The sequence below is a fragment of the Crocuta crocuta genome, unplaced genomic scaffold (genome assembly GCF_008692635.1).
Source record: "Crocuta crocuta isolate KB4526 unplaced genomic scaffold, BGI_CrCroc_1.0 scaffold282, whole genome shotgun sequence".
NCBI classification, from domain to species: Eukaryota; Metazoa; Chordata; class Mammalia; order Carnivora; family Hyaenidae; genus Crocuta; species Crocuta crocuta.
The window spans coordinates 2427795-2448953 of NW_027529174.1; the positions used below are offsets into that span (position 1 = coordinate 2427795).

At 34.6% G+C, this 21159-nt stretch overlaps 1 protein-coding gene across 6 annotated transcripts in view; it reads right to left on the minus strand.

Moving 5' to 3' along the window:
* The window catches only part of EXOC1 (exocyst complex component 1), a 59984-nt gene that overhangs the window by 22135 nt on the left and 16690 nt on the right, over positions 1-21159 (minus strand). For all 6 annotated transcript variants that reach the window (XM_077757758.1, XM_077757757.1, XM_077757759.1 and 3 more), the window contains 6 exons: positions 18977-19164; positions 16784-17011; positions 16449-16581; positions 15468-15577; positions 7312-7461; positions 1042-1147 (listed from right to left, as the gene is read on the minus strand). In XM_077757758.1, the coding sequence (XP_077613884.1) occupies positions 1042-1147; positions 7312-7461; positions 15468-15577; positions 16449-16581; positions 16784-17011; positions 18977-19164 (915 nt within the window). The remainder of the gene's footprint in view (positions 1-1041; positions 1148-7311; positions 7462-15467; positions 15578-16448; positions 16582-16783; positions 17012-18976; positions 19165-21159) is intronic.

Consider the following 21159-nt stretch of genomic DNA (forward strand, 5'->3'; position numbering starts at 1 on the left):
TCTCATCAGTATATACCTAAGTATAACATATTTGTACACAGATTCAAAACATTTCAAAATTCTGGACTAGTATAATCAATATACTAGTGTTAAAAACAAAAACAACAATGAATTACTTGAAATTACCCACTAAAGACAAAGGTCTTCTCTGTCCTGAAGAAAAGAATGGAAAGATGTGCTATCAATTTCAATCCTGTTTCCTGTTTACCAGAAGTTGCTTAGGGCATAGGCTCCTTTCAACAAGCAAATGCTAAACTCATTATTCTAAAGGGGAACTATGCAGACACACTGAGTACACAGTGTAGCCATTTAAGGCCAGGTTTTGACTTGAATAAGCACAGAACTCCATCCAAAAGGAACTCCAGAGATGGGTACATGCAAGAGCAGAATGTGGCCTCAGCAAATCACCTTCCTTGCAACTTAATACTTTCACTGGTTATCCTTTCAAATCATGTTTCTGTCCACTTAACATATTTAGAAGCAACAAAAAATAACATGCTTGAAAAATATCCCTTTGGAAAAAGAAGGTATAACCACAGGAGAAATTTGGGTGACAGTTTTATAGCCCCTTGATGGAGGAAAAACACAAACTTTCTTTTTGATTCAAAATAGCCACTGAGAAGTAAGAAGCCAGGAATCACTTTAATTTCCCTGTAGAGAGCAATGACTTGAGAGATCAATGATTTGCCCCCAACTATCACAAAACGTCTTTTAGGAAGGAAGTCAGAAACTGAACTCTCAACGTGTGTCTCTTAGCCTCCTACTTTCTCTACCAGATCGCACTTCATTTTCCGGCCAACTGCTTGATCTATGAATAGATGCTTTCATTTAAGGCATGAATACACAATTGCTGTCAAATTAACATACTACAGAATTCTAGTAAAAACCATATTTACATATATAAATATTTGTTCTGTGGAATATCTGTAAATCAAACCAACACATTAGACTTACTTTTTTGTCAATTCTACTGTATCTTCTTTCACTATGCTCAAAAAGTCTTAAGAATTATTTGTCATAAATAAAACCATTTTAGCTTACCAAACTTCTTGCTTTCTTTAGTCGTGCCGGTCATCTTGATCTTTGCAACTTCAAAGAAATCTTTAATTTCTCTCTCATACAGTCGTGATAAATAATCCATGTAATTCTTAAAATAAAAGTAACAGGTACTTTTTATTATATATTGTTATATGACAATGTAACAATTGCTTCCTGCTTGCTTTAAATTTTATGGTCTAAAATTCTGATGGATTTCATAGGATATAAAAAGTCGGCTGTTTTCTGTCTTAAAAAAAACTGAACAGGCATCAAAACAATTTACAAAAATAGGAAGTTGAACATAATCACACTTATGTTTTCATTTTTACATATTATCTTACACTGATTTTAAATATAGTTGCAATCATACTGTACAGGATATTTGGGTCGGAGCAATCATGTTTGTCCAATTGCACACTTTAATGACTGTACAGTTATTATGCTTTGTTGATGTACTGCAATTCAGCAAACCAACCCCCTAACACAGGGGATTTGCTGTATTTTGCTATGATAGACAATGTTACAACAAGCTTTTCATCTTTAATAAATTGTTTCCTTGGAATAATTTCCTAAGGGTGGAAATACAGGACCAAAGTATATAGGAAGCTTTATAACTGTTCTTCTATACTGCTATATTGCTTTTAAAAACAATCACACTAACAGGTAGTGTCAATGGCAAAAAGGAATGCATTCGGTTTCAGTGTACTCTGTCAACTTAGGGTATTAAGGTATACCAAAATAGGCTATTTTCAATAATCTTTCAATAAGCTTAAGGTATTTAGGCACATCAAATAGGTTTCAATAACAATTTAATTCTAATTAGCACATCTTATAGTTATCACAATTTTTTTCACAAATTTGATTTATTCTAGCTCAAACAGAAACATCTAATAAACATTCAAACTCATTTCTTCATCATATCTGATTATGACATAGAAATATTTTATGCTTTCAAGAAGGATTCTTCAACAGTGGGAGGAGACCATATATTTTTCCAAGTCTTAAATTAAATACATATACAGTTTGACTAAATTTAAATAAATCCATTGCAGAAAAGCTATACTTGGCTATTCCTTTAAATTTATCAGGGAATCTAAGTTTCAGCTTCCTTTATTTTTTCAAATTAAAACATTCAGTTTTAGAGCAGGTTTACATTGCTTATAAAGTATTATAAGCTTATATTATCCTTACAAAATAGTATTTGGGTGAAACACAATATACAGATCCTGCTTTTTCTATTTGTAGGCCGCATATATTTCTCATATAGTCTCTGCAATAGTCAAATTGGCAAGTCCTTCCCATGATCTTTGCATAAATTTAAAAACAAATGTAAGCTAGGGCGCCTGGGGGATCTGTCAGTTAAGTGTCCAACTCTTGATTTCAGGTCATGATCTCAGCATCATGGGATAGAGTCCCGCATTGGCTCTGCCCTGTTGAGCATGGAGTCTGCTTGGGATTCTCTCTTTCCCTCTCCTCCACTCTTGCTCTTCCTCTCTTTCAAATAAATTAATAAAGTTTAAAAAAATAAATAAAAATTTAAATGTAAATTAAAATATACCCTAAAATTAATTCCTATTTCATTGGGCAGTCACACTTTTTCAGTGTCTCATTTTTTCAATTTTAAATTACCATAAAAATCTTGATCATTGCAAATCAGTAAATAGTTGACAAATGGGAAATTAGCTTCACACAATTTGTAAAATCTTCATCAGTGGTTTCTACTCAAATAACATAACAGACTGCATTCCAATACCCAGATTGTTTAAAGTACACATTACTACCCAAGCAATTTAAGCAATTTCAAAACAGCTCCTCTGGTATCTAGAAAGCAGTGACATGAGCAGACTACTGAAGATCACCCCCTTTTCCAATGCAACTCTATGACTGGATACCTTTTTTCTCCAGTATGTAACAGAACTCATTGGTGGGAAAGGCCACAGACAGGTGTGACCATCAGTTCATTCATCTACCAAATTCTGAAAGAAGTCTCTCATGAGGTGCCTGTTAGCACCTTGATTACAGCACCTTAAATGTAACTGTCATGAGTTTAAGTACTGTTGTCTCAGGCAGTGTCTTCAACTTTATGTTGTGCTGACGGTAGCCTTACAGAGGTCTCTATATTTTACTTTTTCTTTACAACAAAAGGTAAACTGCACAAATGTAGAACTGAAGTTGAAAGAATATGTCTGAGAATCTTCAAGGCTGACTGTGAACCTCAGGAGATTATTAGGAGAGCAGAGCTCACTTCATACCCAAACATGGATGGACCATCTCTATTATTAATTGTTCCACATGAATAACCCAAACCACAAATAGGGGTCAGACTCCTGGGAAGGAAGGAATCTGGGCAGTTGAGCTATTGTCTATAAGCTCTAATTATGTATATCAAAAATCAGGGCTTTCCTTAGATTCAGCTATAAGTAGAGCTGGGGCAGTGCCTAGTGATTCTTATCCCTTAAAGAATGTGAAACAGGCTTTTCTTGTTCCTGCCAAAAAGTGTAAGCTGTGGATACCCAACCAAGTGCATGGTATCTGGATTTAATTATTATTTCTTTTTTTTTTTAATTAAAAAAAATTTTTTTAATGTTTTATTTATTTCTAGGAGAGAGAGAGAGAGACAGCGTGAGCAGGGGAGGGTCAGAGAGAGAGGGAGTCACAGACTGTAACAGGCTCCAGGCTCTGAGCCGGCAGTCAGCACAGAGCCCGATGCGGGGCTCGAACCCACGAACCGCGAGATCATGACCTAAGCGAAAGTCGGACGCTTAACCGACTAAGCCACCCAGGCTCCCCTAATTATTATTTCTTATTAAAGAAGCACTGGTTTGTCTGTTTCCTTCCTTCTTTCCTTTCTTCTTTCATTCCTCTTTTCCTTCTTCCTTTTTAATAAAATCCTGTTTTTGATAACACTTCGGCAATCAAATTAGATAATAAGATAAAATACAGTCTGTCAAAAGTTCAAACCACAGCAGCAAGTAACATTCCTGGGAAATAAGTCAATTTCATTTAAAAAAGCTCATTAATATTGTCGATCAAAAATTACTGTGAGGAGAGAATGATTCTATAAATCATTGCTAGGTTGGCTATTGTCTTGTTTCTTCACTTAAATTACATTCATGAATACTGCATTATATATAAAGATAGGGCAATAATACTGAGAACACAATTAGGCAAAAAGCTTATTGATTACTTATTTGAATATTCACTAGGGGACAAAGCACTTGTTGGCACAAAACTCTTAAGGAGATATAATAATGTTTAATTATTCAAAATATTAATCCTCTTAAAACTTCAAAAGGCAAAGAATTCCAGTACTGTAAATACTTTTCCTTAAGATATCTCCAAATCAGAATTCTGTTGAATGAAAACAAAACAAAATACAACACAACAATAGAGTTGCAGAACACTTAAAAGACAAGGTCTGAGGAACAAAAATAATCTTACCTAAAATAGCTAGCCAGATAAGATGTACATTACATACCTTAGGATATTCACGTTCTCTTTGAAAAGCATTTTTTAAATTACAGTTTAAAAATGTTATTTACTTTACCAAGGTTTATGCTCCCTTATGATCTCAGTTTAGAAGTAGGGGGAGCCAGATCTTACTTTACATGAGCAAAGGCACTTTGAAGAGAAAATATGTAGAGACTGATTTACAAGAATGTCCTATTGCCAAATGTGTTCATATTGATACACTGGTAGGACTATACAAACTGCTTTTTTCTTATCATCATAGTTCTCATAAATTTCTACCTCAAACACTGCATTCTCATGAAGCATGAGCCCAAGACTAGATGAGTTGTAATAATTATTTCAGTAAGTATGAAGATAAAATGGGTTCATGTATAAATATTAATCTCCTAAGAGAAAACAATCATTATAAAACACTCTAAAAGAAAGCACCACTTTTTGAATAAAACTAGGAAAACTTTTTGCAAGCAAAATTAGCAAAAAAATAAGATAATTTTGCTAGCTAAATTCTGTTAGGAAATTTTTGGTCCTAAACACATGGGTTGAGGGGAAAGCCTTTATATTAACAATCTCAGTATTTTTGTTTTTATTCCAAGAAACAAAACACATCATTCTTTCCAACACAAGAACATCTTTTAAGGTCATATTGTCCACATAAATTATTACTATTAAAATAGCTTATACCTTACTTAAATTTATTAATTTTTGAACTCCAAATTCATAAAAACACATAAAGGATTTTACTTGTTTTTCAAGGTATTTTTAGACTTTTAGGTAAACTGCTATTTTACCTGATATATAAATATAGCTATTTATATATTTGAATTAGGTAGCAATTTTTTAGCTCCCTAAGTGATATGGTCAATTTCAATACTAAAGGTCACTGCAGAAATGCCAGAAAAGTATTGTATCCAGGGCTTCTTGCCACAATAGCCATTTATTAAAGCTAAATCAGATCATGTGTTTCTACTGCTCAAAGCCCACCCAAACACCCTCCCCCACCTCCCGCATAATAAAAGCCAAATCCTTACCAATGCACACAGTCCCTTACCTATCTGTCCCGCCCCACCCCACTTTACCTCTCGCCAATCTTCTTCTAAGGTCCTGTCTCTGGCCCTTTGTGCTCCAACTATACTGGCTTCCTTATTGCTCCTCCAGTACCTTAGGCATGCTCTTACCATAGGACACCCGTACTGTGCTTGGGAAGCCTTCCCCAAGAAACTCCTACTATTCATCCCTGCTAATTTTTTTTTTTAAAGATTTAAAAAATAATCTCTATACCCAACACTGGGCCTGAACAATCTTGAGATCAAGAGTTGTATATGCTCTACTGACTGAGCCAGCCAGGCACTGGGCTCCCCTCAACCTTGTTTTTTTTTTTTTAAGTAGACTCCATGCCTAGCGTGGAGCCCAATGCAGGGCTTGAACTCATGAACCCAAGATTAAGACCTGGGCTGACATCAAGAGTAGGACACTTAATCGACAGAGCCACCCAGGTGCCATTCACCTTTGCTTATTTTTAAGATCTATGCTCAAATGTCACCTTCTCGATGCCTTATTTGAAACTACAGTCTTCCCCCAGTCCTGGAATTCCCTGCTTTATTTTCTCCAGAACACTCAACAATATCTTCTAACACACAATTGACTTTTTTTTGGTCTTTCTTCACTGAAACATGTGGTATGAGAAGGCAAAAATTTGCCTTGTTCTTTCAGTGTTGTGTCTCTAGCACTTAGCAAAAAGCAGGTGTTCAATTCATATATGAATGAATGACTCATCTTCTCCAACTGCTGATGTTTGTAGTACTGTTCTTTTAGTCTCCAAACCTAGAAAGTTTGGCATCATCCTGTCTCTTCCATCTTTGGAGTCTTCCTTTTGGCTTATATTCTCTACTTCTCCTACTATCTTCCTGATTCAGATTTCACTTCATCTGAATTATTACATTAGGTTCTTAATGAATTTGCCTCACCTAGTCTTTTCCCATGTATGAGGAATGCTATTAGGTCTCATGGCTCATCTTTTTCAACATAATTTCTCGCTGCCCCAGAATATGACATTTCTACTTCAGATGGCCTTGCATCCTCCTTGTTCTGAAAAGGGCCTACTCTCCCACCTTTGTCTGCATGTCTTGCTCCTCTTCCCTGGAAAGCCCTTCCCCTTTTTTCTGGTTTATCTAATCCACTCACTATTTAAAAACTCAGTTCAAATCCAATTCCTGCTATGAAGTTTTCCTCATAGCTCATGGCTTTAAGATATGGGTTTCTCTTCTCTAAACTCATTTTCAGTTCGGCACTTAATTTTTTGCTGTTTGTCTTAAGTATAATTGCTCTTCCCGGTCAGATATAAGGTTCTTTACAAGTAGGGCTTGTTTGTTAGGCCGTGTGTGTCTGGAATAGTGATATGCTTGCTTCATAAACAGGCAATCTGCACTTGCTTTATCAACCACATTATCAATTCTTAGAGAGCAATGCCACACTTAGACATCTTCATATTCTCTAGTTTTTATATTGCATATAAAGAAACTCAGGGAATAATTATTGCATTTAACTAAACTGAATGATATTTAAGGCCACAGTACCGTCTACTACTATATTAAATTGGAGTTTGAAACTGAGCTCTTCTTTACCCAAGTAAATGAAATAAATGTCCTGCCTGGTTAAATGAGCACTCAGAAATTCAATTATTTTCTGCTTCCCGAAGAATGTACTACAATACTTCAAATGTCACATGGGGAACTGAATACATGATCTCTTGATTCCAGAAGATTATGCTCCATACTCAGGGAGTAATTGATATCAAATTCATACCTTTGTTAGTCCCTCATATTTTCCATAATCTGTACTCTTTAGCCACTCCATCAACTTGGCATATCGAAGCAAGTCTCTATGAAATGGATGATGATTGGGTAAAGCCAGTTCAGCAGAGTGCTGAGCAAGAGTTGAACTCTGATCGTGACCCTAGAATGAGTAAATAAGTAAATAAATATATTGACATTACAAAGAAACAGGTCATTGAAAATTCTAAAAAATGACCAAATGTAGCCAAAGAAAAGCAAAGGAAGATAGAAAAAAGATAAAAACCAACTACTTACTTGTCTTCTTTTATCATCCCGTGTAAGCTTACCGAACACTATCACCATAAATAGTCATAAACATGCAAGAATGGCACTCTGATAAATCAACTACACATGTCATCTTCTAAAGGAATTGACAATGAATGTTTTAATCAAGCTCTTCTCTCTCATGCCATATCATTTTACAATTTACTAAGCAAATAAACTTCACAATACAACTGTATTGAGAAACACATCAAATAGGGAAGTCATTCAAAACAAATTGTCAACATCTATGGTATTTCTATTAGAGCCTACAATATTTAAAACCATGGTTAAAACATATAGAGTATAGAATTTTGGAACTAGGAAGTACCACAGATGATGATATCATGGGGTTTCCTGGATAATCCTTAATAATAGTGTAATCTTAATTGTTCTAGTAGTTTATTAAATAAATAAGTACACCATGATTTTATTTTAAGACCTTGACAAGCCTTTTATATAAATAAATTAGTAGGTTATCAAACAGTCTTAGGTGATACATCCTGACTTTTCTTTTTAAAAATACAGACCTGGAAGATCATCTGATCCAACAGCCTTATTTTCTAGAAGAGGAAATTGAAACTTAAAGAGTTAAGTGATTTGCTCAGGTCACAATGGAAGGAAACAAGAACTGGAACCTTAGTCATGTGAGTCTCACTTCCATTTTCTTTTAAAAAACATATCTAACAAAATCATTTTAATCAGACTCAAAAATTGCAAATGCTGACTAGTTACTGGTATCTAAAATACAAAAACAAAAACAAAAACAAAACAAACAATAAAAATCTTCCCAGCCCTTTTTTGAAACACTCTAGCTCTCTTTCTCTGCTACTGGATCAATATTTGTCATGAAACTCAAAGTCAGGGTCTAAGAGATGGGGGAGTTGAAAGATTAAAGGAGTTGATTCCCCTTGAAAATATTAGTTCCAAGGAAAGGGAAAATAAAGACGGAATTTCTTCAACATCATTCTGACTTAATCTAATATGCTTTGTCAGAAGTTATTTGTTAGCATTCTATGAAAATGACACAGTGATTGAGTTTTGGGGTTGGTTAACTCATTTCCTAGTAAAGTTACCTAAACCTAATTATGTGTGTATTAGACTAGGTGACATAAATTGGTTGAATTTAAATTCTTTTAAAAGAGGTTTCTTCCATCTAATTTATTTGCTTTACTATATACATAAAATAAGAACTTAGTGCATATGGACTTTTTAAAACAATTTCTTTCAAATACACAGTATCTAGAAAAAATTTCTGGATTAGGGAAACAAAGATTTCTCTAGTAACTGAGAAGTACCTTTAGAGTAAGAAAGATAGGAGTATAAGACACATTAAGTAATAAAATATCATTATCTGAGTTCCTTCTTCATTAAAGCTTTCAAATCAGTCTGTTGGATAATTTTCTTTTTGTGAGATTATATCCCCAACTTAAAATGGAAATAAATACAAGGACTCATTATATAGAGATGACATATAAAACTATATACAGCAATCAATATGTTTCTTTAAAAACTTTTTAAATATGTATTTATTTTTGAGAGAGAGAGAGACAGAGACAGAACCTGAATGGGTGAAGGGCAGACAGAGGGAGAGAGAATCCAAAGCAGGCTCCTGGCTCTGAACTTTCAGCACAGAGCCTGACACCAGCTTGAACTCATGAACTGTGAGATCATGACCTGAGCTGAAGCTGGACACTTAACCAACTGAGCCACCCAGGCAGCCCTACATATTTCTAAATCAATCTTATTGATATCTACTTAGGAAATTGGACAAGAGACAGCAGAAAAGTTATCAGAAAATTAGATGACCAATTCAAAATAAGAACCAGAAAGGGTGAGACAATACAAGCTCACAGCTATCATAGACATTACACACAAGGTATACATTGTATATAGGTCCATGATCCCTTTCTGTAATTCTAAAATACGAAAAGCTCAGAAAATGCAGTTTAAATTTGGTGCCAAATCTATTTTGATGGCAAAAATTGACCTGAACTGACATGAGGCTACTTATACTGTTTGGAATGATTATTCATATTTTTTGGTGTTGGACTACTGTGTGCCTAATCATAGAGCCCAGCTCCAGACACTCCTGGAGTGGTTATGTAATATACACTATATGTACTATTTTACTTTCCTAAAACCTGAAAAATTCTAAGACAGCTAACCTCAAGAGTTGTGGATAAGGGAGCATGGACCTGTGTGAACGTTCTTTTTTGAATGGCTGACTGAATATAAAACAATCAAACTTTCCAAAAGAATCATTGTGGACTAAGCTACAGTGTTGAAAAATGGATCTGTTCTATATATTTGGAATGCCTGGTTACCTACATGTTTTCTGTGAAGTAGAGACATAATAATAAATATGAAGAAAATTAATAAGGTTAAATAAAACATACAGTTATTATCACTGGACTATATTTAATCTCTCATCACAGTTGCCATAGGTTTATTTTTAAAATTATTAATAACAATGTTAGACATCTTTTATCATCCAAAATAATCTTTCTCATTGATTTTTCTTAGTGAATCAAGACTCAGAATTGTTTGCTTAAAAATATTTTTTTAGGGGCACCTGGGTGGCTCAGTTGGTTAAGCATCTGACTTCGGCTCAGATCATGATCTCACAGTTTGTGGGTTTGAGCCCCGCGTCCGGCTCTGTGCTGACAGCTAGCTCAGAGCCTGGGGCCTGCTTCAGATTCTGTGTCTCCCTCTCTCTCTGACCCTCCCCTGCTCATGCTGCCTCTCTCTCTCTCAGAAATAAATAAAAAACATTAAATAATATTTTTTTAGTTCATTTATTTTGAGAGAGACCGAGACAGTACAAGCTGGGGAGGGGCAGAGAGAGGGAGAGAAAGAGAATCCCAAGCAGGCTCCTTGCTGCCAGTGCAGAGCCTGACACAGGGCTCGAATTCACGAAACCGTGAGATCATGTCCTGAGCTGAAACCAAGTCAGAGGCTTAACTGAACGAGCCATCAAAATGCCCCCAAACCATTGTTTATGTTCTTGTAAAACTGTTCACTCAGGCCATTACATGTTACATTATATTATCTAATTTAGAGTCAGGATAGTTCTTTAATTAAAAATCTTCTCCTCCCTGGGGTGCCTGGATGGCTCAGTCAGTTAAGCGTCCCACTTTGGCTCAGGTCATGATCTTGTGGTTCGTGGGTTCCAGCCCCATGTCGGGCTCAGTGCCGACAGCTCAGAGCCTGGGGCCTGCTTCCAAATCTGTGTCTCCCTCTGTCTCTGCCCATTTCCGCTCACCCTCAGTCTCTCTCTCAAAAATAAACATTAAAAAATATTTTTAAAAACCTTCCCCTCCCCTAAAAGTAGAGAATTACTAATGTTTGTAGAGCATTTTACAGTTTACAAAGCTCTTTCACATATTACTATTCAAAGCTTTCTTTTGCAAACAGCATTTTAAGATCACCATCACCTGAAAATTTCCCTTCTGCTATGAAGAACATCATTACCTTCAAACTATTACTATTAAGATAGATTAAATGTGATTAGTGCTAACGGAAAATTTAATTTTAGAGAAAACAGTTCTAAAATAACTACAGAAAATAGGAAAATAAAAATTTTAAACTGTTCAATCAAGAATATAGGTAACTGTCACTTCTAGAACTCTGTGTGCACAATTTCATTCTTTAAAAAAAAAAAGGAATCAGAGGTGGGGGGGCTCTGCTTTGCCCTATGCTTTTGGTGGTGTAGCATTTGGATATTTCAATACAAATAAACCAGTAATTTATTTCTTAAAATATATAAATAAATAAAAAATAAAACTTCAAACAAATATTCTTTATACATTAAAAATAAAAAGACATTGTTTAAATTTCTTATTTTAAGTAATAATGAATTAGAAACAATAACAATGTATTGAATGCCTGTCACCATGCCAGGTTCCCTCTCTCCCTCCCTCCCACTCTCTCTCTCCGTCTCTTTCTCTACACACACACACACACACACACACACTCTAATGTTCATAATAACCTTGCAAAGTACTTTTCTCCTCATTTAAAAATAGCAAAATTCTATTATAAACATAATTTGAAAATAATATGGCATTTGCTTTATCCAAAGACAAACATATTTTCTAAAAACTTAGTGCATTATGAATTTTCATTAGTGTATATATTACTGGAATTTGTGGCACAAAGAGATTAATTAACTTGCCCAGGGTCACCCTGCTAGGAGGTAGCAGAGTCGGGGTTTTGAATCTAGGAAGTTTGGCTCCACTGTCCTACTCTTAACCACTTTACTATACTGACTTTGAAACAAAAATGATACACTCAAGATGAATGTTGAATAAATTTTCAAGATTTGGGAAATCTTTCTTTTTATTTTTGTTCTCTCAAAGAAAAAAGAAAATCTGAACAAAGCTCGAATATCACAAAAACTGACCTTAAATAATAATTCTTTCCAAGTTTTTAATTACAGATCATTAACCTATGTTTAGAAAATTGAGAAGAAACATGCTTAAGGGAACAATTTTTGTGAAATGAATTGAATATTGGTGGAATATTTTACAGGCTTTATTTTAGTATATGTTATTTCTAGAAATACATGTTGAAAGAAAAATTCCGAAACTTAAGCATAGAGCAAAACCCCTACAGCTTCAGTTTTTTCTGGCTGTACTTGTAAATTTTTTTAAGCTTACTTATTTATTTTTAGAGAGAGAGGGAGAGAGAGCACAAGCAGGAGAGGGGCAGAGAGAAAGATAGAATCCCAAGCAGGCTCCACACCATCAGCACAGAACCAAATGTGGGGTTCAAACTCACGAACTGTGAGCAGAGATCAAAAGATGGATGCTTAACTGACTGTGCCTCCCAGGAGCCTCTTTCCTGGTTGTACTTTTAGTTCAGTGCATAATCATTTCTCATCCTATTGTAAACGACAATGTACACAATTATGAGGTCTCTGCGGAGCTCCAAGGAGACAAAGAAGGGCAGAAAGCATTATCCCTTGAAGCCAAATATTTCAAAAAAACATCCAATTTTTTAAAGGAAATACATTTAATGCAACTATTTCCTCAATTTCATTAGCTTTAATCTGATTGCCTGCTTTCAATATCAGAATCCTAAGTAGTGTAACTGACCTAATTCTTTAGATGAATATCTTCTTAGATACACAAATCCTTATTAAATGTAAAAATTATGAGTAAGAGTCTATCATTTCAATGGAAGCTGAGTGTGTAAGAAGATCTAGAAGAGCCAAAAGAATATCGTCGGTTGTTAAAAATATGACTCTATTATATGTATATATAGTACGAAGTGAAAAACATTTCAAGTTTCATTAAAATACAGCTAGGTGGAAGTACTAATACGAAAGCTCGTTACAGCTAAGAATCCTCTGGATCAGTGATTCCCAGATGCGAAGATGCTTTTTACTGGCCTACAGCACCAAGAAACAAAAGGATGGAAGAGAGTTTCTCATAAAGGGAAATGTATTCCTTTTAGAAGTCTGAAATTATAGTCTTTTTTTTAGTGCCAAGATAAAAAGATAGTGAAAATGGGTGTCACAATTTCTTTTTTAAAGTATTAACTTTGTAAAATAAAAAGTTGATGACTTGGTAAATCTCCAAATTTTATTTCTTTTAATTTTACTGATGTATGAATTTTAAAAAGACTGAGAATCAATGCTCTTAAATTACTTTTACCTTGTTAACAACAGATTATTGGATTCTTCTGTACAGAAGTTACACATGTTGAATATGTATACACTGCCAAAAACTTCACTGCACAGACTCTGTTCAACTCTTGTCTTATGCATGATGCCATATCTTATGATCTAAATTCTCAGTAACCTCACTTTTGATTAAACCTTTTTAGCACTTATACACGTATATATTATGTATACATATATATGTATACGTAGTCATATAATTAACAATTTAATATATGCATTGCTATAGAGCTTTAAGTACATTAGTCTTAATGCCTCCTTATAAACATCTCAAGTTTAGGAGCCATTTCTTATTCTTACATGTGGACTTCAGCAAGGATTTAATAGGCACACAGTAAAAATCTGGTGACTGACAAAGAGACGTACTATAATATGGTAATCAAATTTTCCCAGTTAGTTTGTTCTACAACTAGGAACAGAGATATCCCATTTCCCAACTCTTTTGCTAGGTGACATGATGCACTGAATTCAACACACAGAAAACCTCTTTTCTGTACTTGGGACATCCTCCTCCTCCACTTTCTTCAGCACATCCCAGGTTGTTGCAACATTCTATTTTTTTCAACATGCATCACTCACATATAACAATACATGTTAGATTTTCAGAACTGGAAGCATTCATATTAAACGAAGCCATTAGTTTACAAGGCAAGGAGGCAAAATCATAAATAACTGCATGTTACAACAAACAATTAAGGGTGCAGAAAGGACTACTGTTTACCTTCTGGTATTTCCAATACCATCTACAAATGTGGATAACATCACTATCAACAATGTCTACGGAATTGTGCAGAAATAGATATTATTGAAATACTAATGTAAGAAAAATGAGATTAGTATTTTCTGTGTGACTTCTAAATTTACTTTTTTCTTGATACTTTTCAGGTCAAGTGAAACATTAAGAAAGTCTTCCCCAATGTTTTCCTCACATGCTGAGCTAAGAGGTCTTCCTTTATGTTTGCGTATGTTACTGCTATGATGGCATTTACCCTTCTTGAGTATATCTGTATCTCCCTTCCCTAGACTGTGAGCTACTCGAGGACAGGATCAGCTTCTCGTCTGTCCCAACTAGATGCTGGGTATGCATCCCAATCACCCGGTAAATGTTTTCTAAATAAATGAATGAGTGAAAGAATGACAGGAAGAAAGGCAAGCAGAATAAGATTAAATGCCTTTTTGGCCAAAAGAAACTTTTGGCTATGGGACATAAAAAAAACAGCTATAATTATGGTTAACAGGCAGCTTAAGTCAGTAAAGTTATAATCTATAAAGATTCTGCTGCTGTTAAGTTGAGCAAATTTTACAGGGAAAAAAAAAAATAATCAGAGAAGCTTGAGCCAAATTTGATGTACTCACAGGCACCGAAAGAAAGTAGGACCTGTTATAGAGTTGAAGGAGGGCCTGAGTAAACTAACCAGAAATAAAATATAGTAAATACAATTGTTTTAGAATACTGCAAAGTGAAAACAAAATAAGAACACAATGTTTCAGACAGCATTTCTTGAAAATTTCTCTCTTTTTTTTTTTTTTGGCCTAATAATCCTAATAAGAGATGAAAAACTAAGAAATCTAATCTACTATGGCAGATTAAAATGCCTTGTGTTCAAATCCCTCTAAGGTACTCTTAATATTATTGATATTAATATTATTGCCACAACCTTAATTATAACCTCTTTTGTCATATAAAAGTGTAGACAAAGAGTTTATTTAAAATTAAATCATATGGAATTTGCAAATGAACTACAGTCATTTTCCTCATATATATAAATACATAGAGCCAATGAAACAGTTAAAGCACTGAATCAAATCCTGGTTCTCACCTCAAAAATACTGAAAAATAAAATAGGCCAAGCAGTAAACATATAACAAGTTTGAACTTATTTTTATAAATAAGAACATTTAAATGTACACATAACAAGTAAGCATATTATTTATTTTATTTCTAGAGTCAGAAAGTTTCAGCTGAAGGAACTAGACTGTCTACTTAAGGAGGCATTTGAGCCCCAATGTACTTCTAAGAGCAAATGTTTTAAAGTTTTATTTAAAAATCTTAAGATCAAATAAAAGTGAGAAGGGATATACTGTGATCCCAATTAAACACATTACATTTTTGTGAAATTTCAGGTAATATATTAAAAAGCTACAGAAACATGCCAATTTTAATAATGAAATAAAATTACCTGTTGAACAAAAACATTGTTGAGGTGATTGGCCAGTCTCCGGGCAAAATGCTCTCGCAAATCACTGAAACGCTGCTGTTGCTGTTTGACTGCGAGGAGCATGTCATGGCCTGAAATCAGAATATTCTTGACTGATTTAATGGGTAAAAAGATTTCTCTGATCTTCAATGAATACATATTTTAAAAATTTTCTTTTAAAAAATTTTTTGAGAGAGAGAAAGAGAGAGAGAGAGAGAAACCATGCAAGTGTGAGCTAGGGAGAGGGGCAGAGGGAAAGAGAGAGAATCTTAGGTAGGCTCCATGCTCAGTGCAGAGTTCGATGTGGGGCCCGATCTCATGACCCTGGAATCACAACACAAGATGAAAGAGTGGGACGCTCAACCGAATGAGCTCCAGGTGCCCCATCAATTAATACATTTATAATAGTATATGTGTATCAGTTTTGAAGAACCCAGAGTTTTATTGGTTTATTTGTATGTTATATAAAAGACAGGTAAGCAAAAGAAAAAAATAGTACAACACAGTGGTTCTCCAAGCATCATCAGGGAACTGTTAGAAATGTGGAATCTAGGGCTTTGGCCGAGACTTACTGAATCTGGGGGTGAGGCCTGGCAGTACGTGTTTTAACAAGCCCTCTCCGTGATTCTGAGGCAAAGTGAAGTTTTAGAGCTACTGGTTTAGCAAAACCTCATGCTGTCTGGTCTAATCAAGTATCTACTCGTGCTAGGTTCTATGGACAGTACTAAAGAAAAATCACAGTGTTAACTAGAGTCATTGATAGTCAATCAGAGGAACTGAAATGAAAATGTTCTTAATACCAATAGAAACATGTTTGGAAAATAAGTGAAGCTTGTTTGAGGAGCTAATACCAAAGTCACCCTAAACCACTTGCCCCATGTATTTCTTGTCAAAACTTGATACCAAGTTATAGGCTTAGTCTCAGACTCTTGGTTACATTTTGTCATCTTTAATGAACATTACCCGGTCGAAGAGCTACATTCATGCACTGTAGAAGGGCATCTGCAGCATTGGTGCAGGCCTCAATGCCTCTGGAGGAAGCAAGGTCTCCTTCCTGAAGGGCCTTTATATGACCTTTGGCCAAGTCCATGTGGTTCTGGAATATATATAAATGTACCATTTGCACATGTAATTTCGGGAAATTTATAGGTAAGATGCTACTCAATCCTATCCTAAGGTCTTTGGAATTATTTTAAATCTGATTCTTATAAGGAAATGAGAAAAAAATCTACAAATGGGTTTTATATATCATTAGATTTTTTGTTTTGTTGGTGGTGGCATTCTACAAACATACTTACCACAAGAAACTCTATTTCAGACAGGAGTTTTACATTATTAGTGTTACTAAGATGAATTAGGTGGTTGCTTTCAGAGATCTGATCCATTTGTTCTTTTACGCTTTGGAGCATCTCCTCATAACTGCTCAGTTTCAATTCAATCTGATCTACCTCCTTTAGAGCCTCATCCAGCAACTTCATCAGGATGTTCACTTGCTTTTCAGAGGCCATGATTGATTGGATGTTAGCCTACAAAGTGAAAAACAAAAGTAACTCTTCATATTATTTGAATGTCTGAAAGAAGTGTTGAGATGAAATACTGCTAAATCCCTTTGACAGACGAGTAACAGAGTGGTATACATCTATGCATTTATCTTAGTTTATCGCTTTATGTTTATGTTCCACCTTTTACACAGTATTTCAAGAAGATACACTTGCCTCTATATCAAGGTTAAGGACCATGCCTCAGTATTTTATATTTCCTCAGTATTTTATACAGATTGCATAAGTAGGGTTCTGCCCCACAATGAATCATCAGTGTTGATATATTCCCAGTTCTGAAACTTCATCCAATTCCACCTTACCCAAGAGGGTAACAGTGGTATACCAGTCATTGAAGGATACACAGAACTAACTTATAATTGTAGTACAATTAGTATTTATATATGTGGAAGAGCCATGACCATAAGATCACATGACCAGACTATATATTCATAGATAGCTCCTTCTATTGTCTTCTTTCTTTTCTCTTTCATTTGCAACTACTGTATTTTTTTTTCCCCAGGGAAAGCAGTAACAAATCACCATCTCCTTATCATTGCTTTCTAAGTGATTCTGACTAATTGATTCTAAATTTCCTGAAATATGGAAGCTGTCAAATCCAAAATAAAATTGGAAAGCAATATAACTTGGAACATATATGCAATATTAATTAGAAAAGAAAACATAAACCACTAAGCCACATTAAGAAGGCAGGTTAACATGGTATGAGGAAAAAACCTGGACAAGGAATGAAAAGAATTTCATTCCACAGTTGATGCTGTAGTTCCACACATATTATTTTATATGCTATTCATATTAACTCAACTGTAAGTACAACCCAACTATAAGACTAGACTACACAGCCATTGAATATATCTCTTATCTTACATAGCAGACCTGGGGCTTGAGCCTGTCCAGGACAGTTTCCATTTTAACATCTTGAACTTTCTTCAAGGCTTTGCTTCCAGTGAGTGTTATAAACTTGTAAACTTGGACTATTTGTGTAATCTCATAAATTCTGTACCTTTCATGTATAAAATGTCCAAATTCTTTAAGCCTTTGAAATATTCCTCATTCTCTGTGTTTTTCTTAAATGCTTACTTGTGTACACAAAACAAAAAGTACCACATGGTCTTGTGTTAGAATTTTCTCACATTAGTGGTGTTATTTTTAGCTATATCTGTTAGCTCCTTACTTTCTAAAGATGTGCATTTAGTTTACTGACTCAGAAACCATGCATACATATTAAAAAGAGCTATCCCAAAACATTTCAGCAGACGAGCCAAACATCCTTTTTCCCTAACTCTCTCATTTTCGCTATACTTATTCTGGTCCTTTTGGGTAAATAGAATGATTTATTTCAACCTAATTTTTCTATTTCTTTTTTTATGTTTATTTTTCAGACAGATAGAGTGTGAGTGGTGGCAGAGACACAGAATCTGAAGCAGGTTCCCAGGTGTCAGCACAGAGTCTGATGTGGGGCTTGAACTCTTGAACCGTGAGATCATGACCTGAGTTGAAGTATGATGCTTAACTAACTGAGCCACCCAGGTGCCCTTAGTTTTCCTATTTCTAATTTGTACCTATTTTTTTTTCAAACCACAAAAATGCTACTCTTTTGCACTGAACTGTTCTGTGGTGTTTCAGAGACTGGAGGGAAGCAACCCTCAGGCTGGTTTCTGCTTGGCTACCTTTTACTTCCATCACTTCATGGCAAGGCCCTCCCCAAATCCTGAACTTCAGCCAACTGCCTTCATTGGCCTCACTAATAGGAAAGCTTCTGTTTTTTGAACAAGAACAGTGAAAGACATGGCATCTGGTAATGTGCTTACAGAGAAAGGTGGCAATAATCACATTATAAAGGCTTAAGTGCTAAAGCAGTAAAATTTGAACATCCCCAGTCTTCTCAATCCACCATACATCACTCACTCATAGATTATAAAAATGTCTTACCCCATCTAGCACCTGTAGCTCTCTGGACAACCTTTCTGCAAAGGCCTCAGCATTAGAGATTGCACATTCACAGCCTTCCATCATTATTTCAATATCCTGCTCTTCTCTTGCATTTAACTCTTGGTAAACATCTACTACTTCTTCATCACCTCCTGTCACACTCTGGTTTTCTCCACTTGGAACAGATTCTTAAAAAGGGTAAAAATAAAAAGTTAAGTAGTAAAAAAGCAGTAAGGATAATAACATGGTACTTATAGTCAGTTATAAGCACAGGTCACATTTAGTGGCTGAAAAATAGGAAAGAATGATTTAGGATATATGAAAAAAACCTCTTATTTTTATGAAAGACTGCATATGTTAATATAATGTTTACTGTAACAATTATAACAAATACAAAGCATGCAGTCTAATTCACTCACAAGTGTTAAAATAGGCTTTAGTACAATTTCCCAAAATATAATTAAACTAAAAAAATAAATCCAAAACCAGACACAAAACATGTGGAAGCAAGCCTAATCTTTTTTCCTGAGGTGGTTGTTGCACTAATAAAACAATGATTATAAATTTAGGACACATAAAAAATAATTTGCTCCTCCCTTTTTCCCTGGTAACTTTTTTTTTCTGTTCTTTTTGTCCTTGTTGTGTTCTGTTCTGTTTTTCAAATAACTTTTAATTGAAATGAAAAATGCATTCACAATTTATTTTGGTTATTGAAAATATTAACTGAATTTTCCATTTGTTTAAAAAAGTTTCACATGCATTGATAAAATTTCTGAAGATCAGGTATAGAAGCTTTCTCAACAAGTCTATAGGAACAAGAGCAAGAATAACATGGCTATCTGAAATTACAAAAATATAAATGGTTTTCATGCTTCTTAACAAAAGACCAAAAGGTCAAACATGAGCTGTCTTCTAGATAAATGTTTCAATTTTTGAGAAAATACAGTTGGCTTGTGGGACTTTATATAAAGCTTGAGGTTAGGAGAGGTAAAGTGTAAAAATTTTTTTTTACTCCCTAAATAAAACTCTAACTGAAGTCACTGATTTTCATAAACTTACTGGGACATAACTTAAATCATAACCTCTGGACACTTTAAATATTCATTATTTTGTATGAAAATGAATATTTATATTCAGTATGACTTGGCATATGTTAATTTGTTCTACAAAAACACCAACCAATTCAAAGTAATAAATGATTTATTCTTAAGAAAAATAATTAGGCAGACTTAGATAATGTCCCAGAAAAAAAAAAAAGGAGAATAAAACTTTTGGTACAAGGCAATACAGATTACAGTATATAAATTCTTTAGATAGGCATCACTTAGCTCCTTGTCCTCTGAACGAGTCCTTTTTAGTTCACTGTGGAAATGGAAAACTGTCATATCTCATAGTTTATTAGCCACTAGGGGGCAGGGACTGTCCAAATCATTCTGTACAGCTCCTTACAAGCAGATATTTAAACAAATATTTTAAGTGATCATAACGGCTTCCATGAAACAGTTCTTTGGAAGTCAATGATGAATCCTATCATTAATTTTATTACTATATGGATTTTGTGGTAATAAACCTGTCCCTATGCACAATTTCATAAAATATGCAACCAACAGTACATAACAAAGGCAAGTAATAAAAATATATGGAATAGAATAAGAAGAAAAGGTGTTACGCACCTTCTGTAACTTTAGGCAGTTCTGGAGAGTAAAAAGGTATGAAAAAAGCAGAGGAAAGTAAGCAAAGAATATTAGCTGGGTAGAAAAGTATACAGGTTTAAAAATTTTAAATACTACCCATATTTCATTTCAATTTCTGGTACTTCAAAGTTTAAAAGACAACATCCAAATCAACTACAAAGTGGAAAGATCCATGGACACTAAGTTTCCAGAGTTAATTCTTTCATTCTTTTTCCAACAATGACTAAAAATACATTTATCTATTCTCTTTCTTTTAAGAAATACCACTGACCAGTCCTTGGAGAAAACTGGGAAATAGATCATTTCCTGGGAATTATTTTTAGGTCAGCTGTGACTCATGCATTTAGTCTGGTTATTTTCACTCAAGGCCTAAAAACTTTACCCAGACATTCCCTCACAATAGATTAGTCATAAAACACTGTTAGAAAAGACAAGATTGAAACAATTTTTTAAAAAACCACATGAGATACCAGTTCAAACTGGTTTTTA